The sequence below is a fragment of the Lemur catta genome, chromosome 1 (assembly GCF_020740605.2).
Source record: "Lemur catta isolate mLemCat1 chromosome 1, mLemCat1.pri, whole genome shotgun sequence".
NCBI classification, from domain to species: Eukaryota; Metazoa; Chordata; class Mammalia; order Primates; family Lemuridae; genus Lemur; species Lemur catta.
This window is the reverse complement of record NC_059128.1, coordinates 243285662-243287052: the sequence shown is the minus strand read 5'-3', so window position 1 is coordinate 243287052 and position 1391 is coordinate 243285662. Positions and strand designations below refer to the sequence as shown.

Here is a 1391-nt window from a genome sequence, read left to right as displayed (position 1 = left end):
CTAAATTTTTTTTAACATTGTTGAGAGTGAATCTATGACTTGCTTATTTCTCAGGCTGTAGATAATTGGATTTAACAGAGGAATTATGACAGTATAAAATAGAGAGTCCATCATATCTTGATCCTCTGTTTCCGCAGATGCAGGGCGCATGTACATGAAGAGAAGAGGGCCATAGTATAAAGACACAGATAAGAGATGAGCTCCACAGGTGGAGAAGGCTTTCCTTATGCCTGTGACAGAGTTCTTTTTTAAGATTGTAATGAGAACAAATGTATAAGAATTAATAACACTTACAATACTGAAAACCTGTATTGAACCAGATAAAATGAAAAGCATTAGAAAATTAATAGAAGGGTCAGTACAGGAAATTATAAACAGTGGAATAATATCACAGTAAAAGTGATGTATTATGTTGGAATTACAGAAGGTTAATCTGAATATAAGAACATCATGAATTAAAGCATGAAGAAAGCCACCTACAAAAGACAAGACTAATAGACGGATACATAGTACATTGCTCATGATCACTGGATAGAGTAGAGGTTTGCATATGGCTAAATAGCGATCATACGCCATTGCTGCCAAGAGAAAACATTCTGTGGTTGCACCAAATCCAAAGGAAAAAAGTTGTATCATACATTCAGAGAGAGATATCACCTGACTCTTGGGTAAGAAGTTGACCAGCATGTTGGGGGTCACTGTGGAAGATATCCAAGCATCCACAAAGGCTAAACTCCCAAGGAATAAGTACATGGGGATGTGCAGATGAGGATCATTCCAGATGAGAGCAATCAAACCAAGGTTTCCCACGATGGTGACAAGGTATATCACCAAGAACACTAGGAACAGGAGAATGTTCCACTCTGATTGATGTGTAAGTCCTGTGAGAACAAACTCTGTCAACAATGTAGCATTTTCTTTCTCCATGTCCTCACTGCACTTCCCCTGAAATGAAATGAAAAACAAGTAAAAGAACATTCCCTAAAACTTATAAAGTGAATACTAGGGGAGGAAAGTTGACACAAAACCATTCTTTTATTACAGTAGGCTTTTAATTTCATTATATATTACTGTAATAAATGGACACTATTTTGGGGAAATGAAAAAAATTCAATTATTTTAAGTCTAAAAATACAATCAAATAATCTGCTTTTTAAAAATGCTCCTTAGGTGATTAAAATGCATTAAAATACCTAGCCCATGTGTAATATGATGTAGGCAATAATTAGAAGGATGAAGAAATAGATAATAAAGCAATAAGAATATAGATTCACTAGGAAATAGGAACACAATTGATATCAAAGTAGAAGTCACTGAAGGAAAACGGAGTCACTTGGTGATTAAGTAGATTTTCATCCAAAATAGATTGAGAACTCAGGTGCATTGACAAG

General features: G+C 35.1%; 1 protein-coding gene across 1 annotated transcript; it reads right to left on the bottom strand.

Annotated features, from left to right (window-relative positions):
- Positions 1–978, bottom strand: LOC123642360 (olfactory receptor 5H2-like). The gene has a single exon (XM_045557368.1). The coding sequence runs from the start codon at positions 976–978 to the stop codon at positions 1–3; it is 978 nt and encodes a 325-aa protein (XP_045413324.1).
- Between the last annotated feature and the right edge of the window lie 413 nt (positions 979–1391).

Bases quoted from the DNA above. Each gene is read 5' to 3' on its own strand.
- LOC123642360 (XM_045557368.1), bottom strand. From the start codon at position 978: ATGTTCTTTTACTTGTTTTTCATTTCATTTCAGGGGAAGTGCAGTGAG.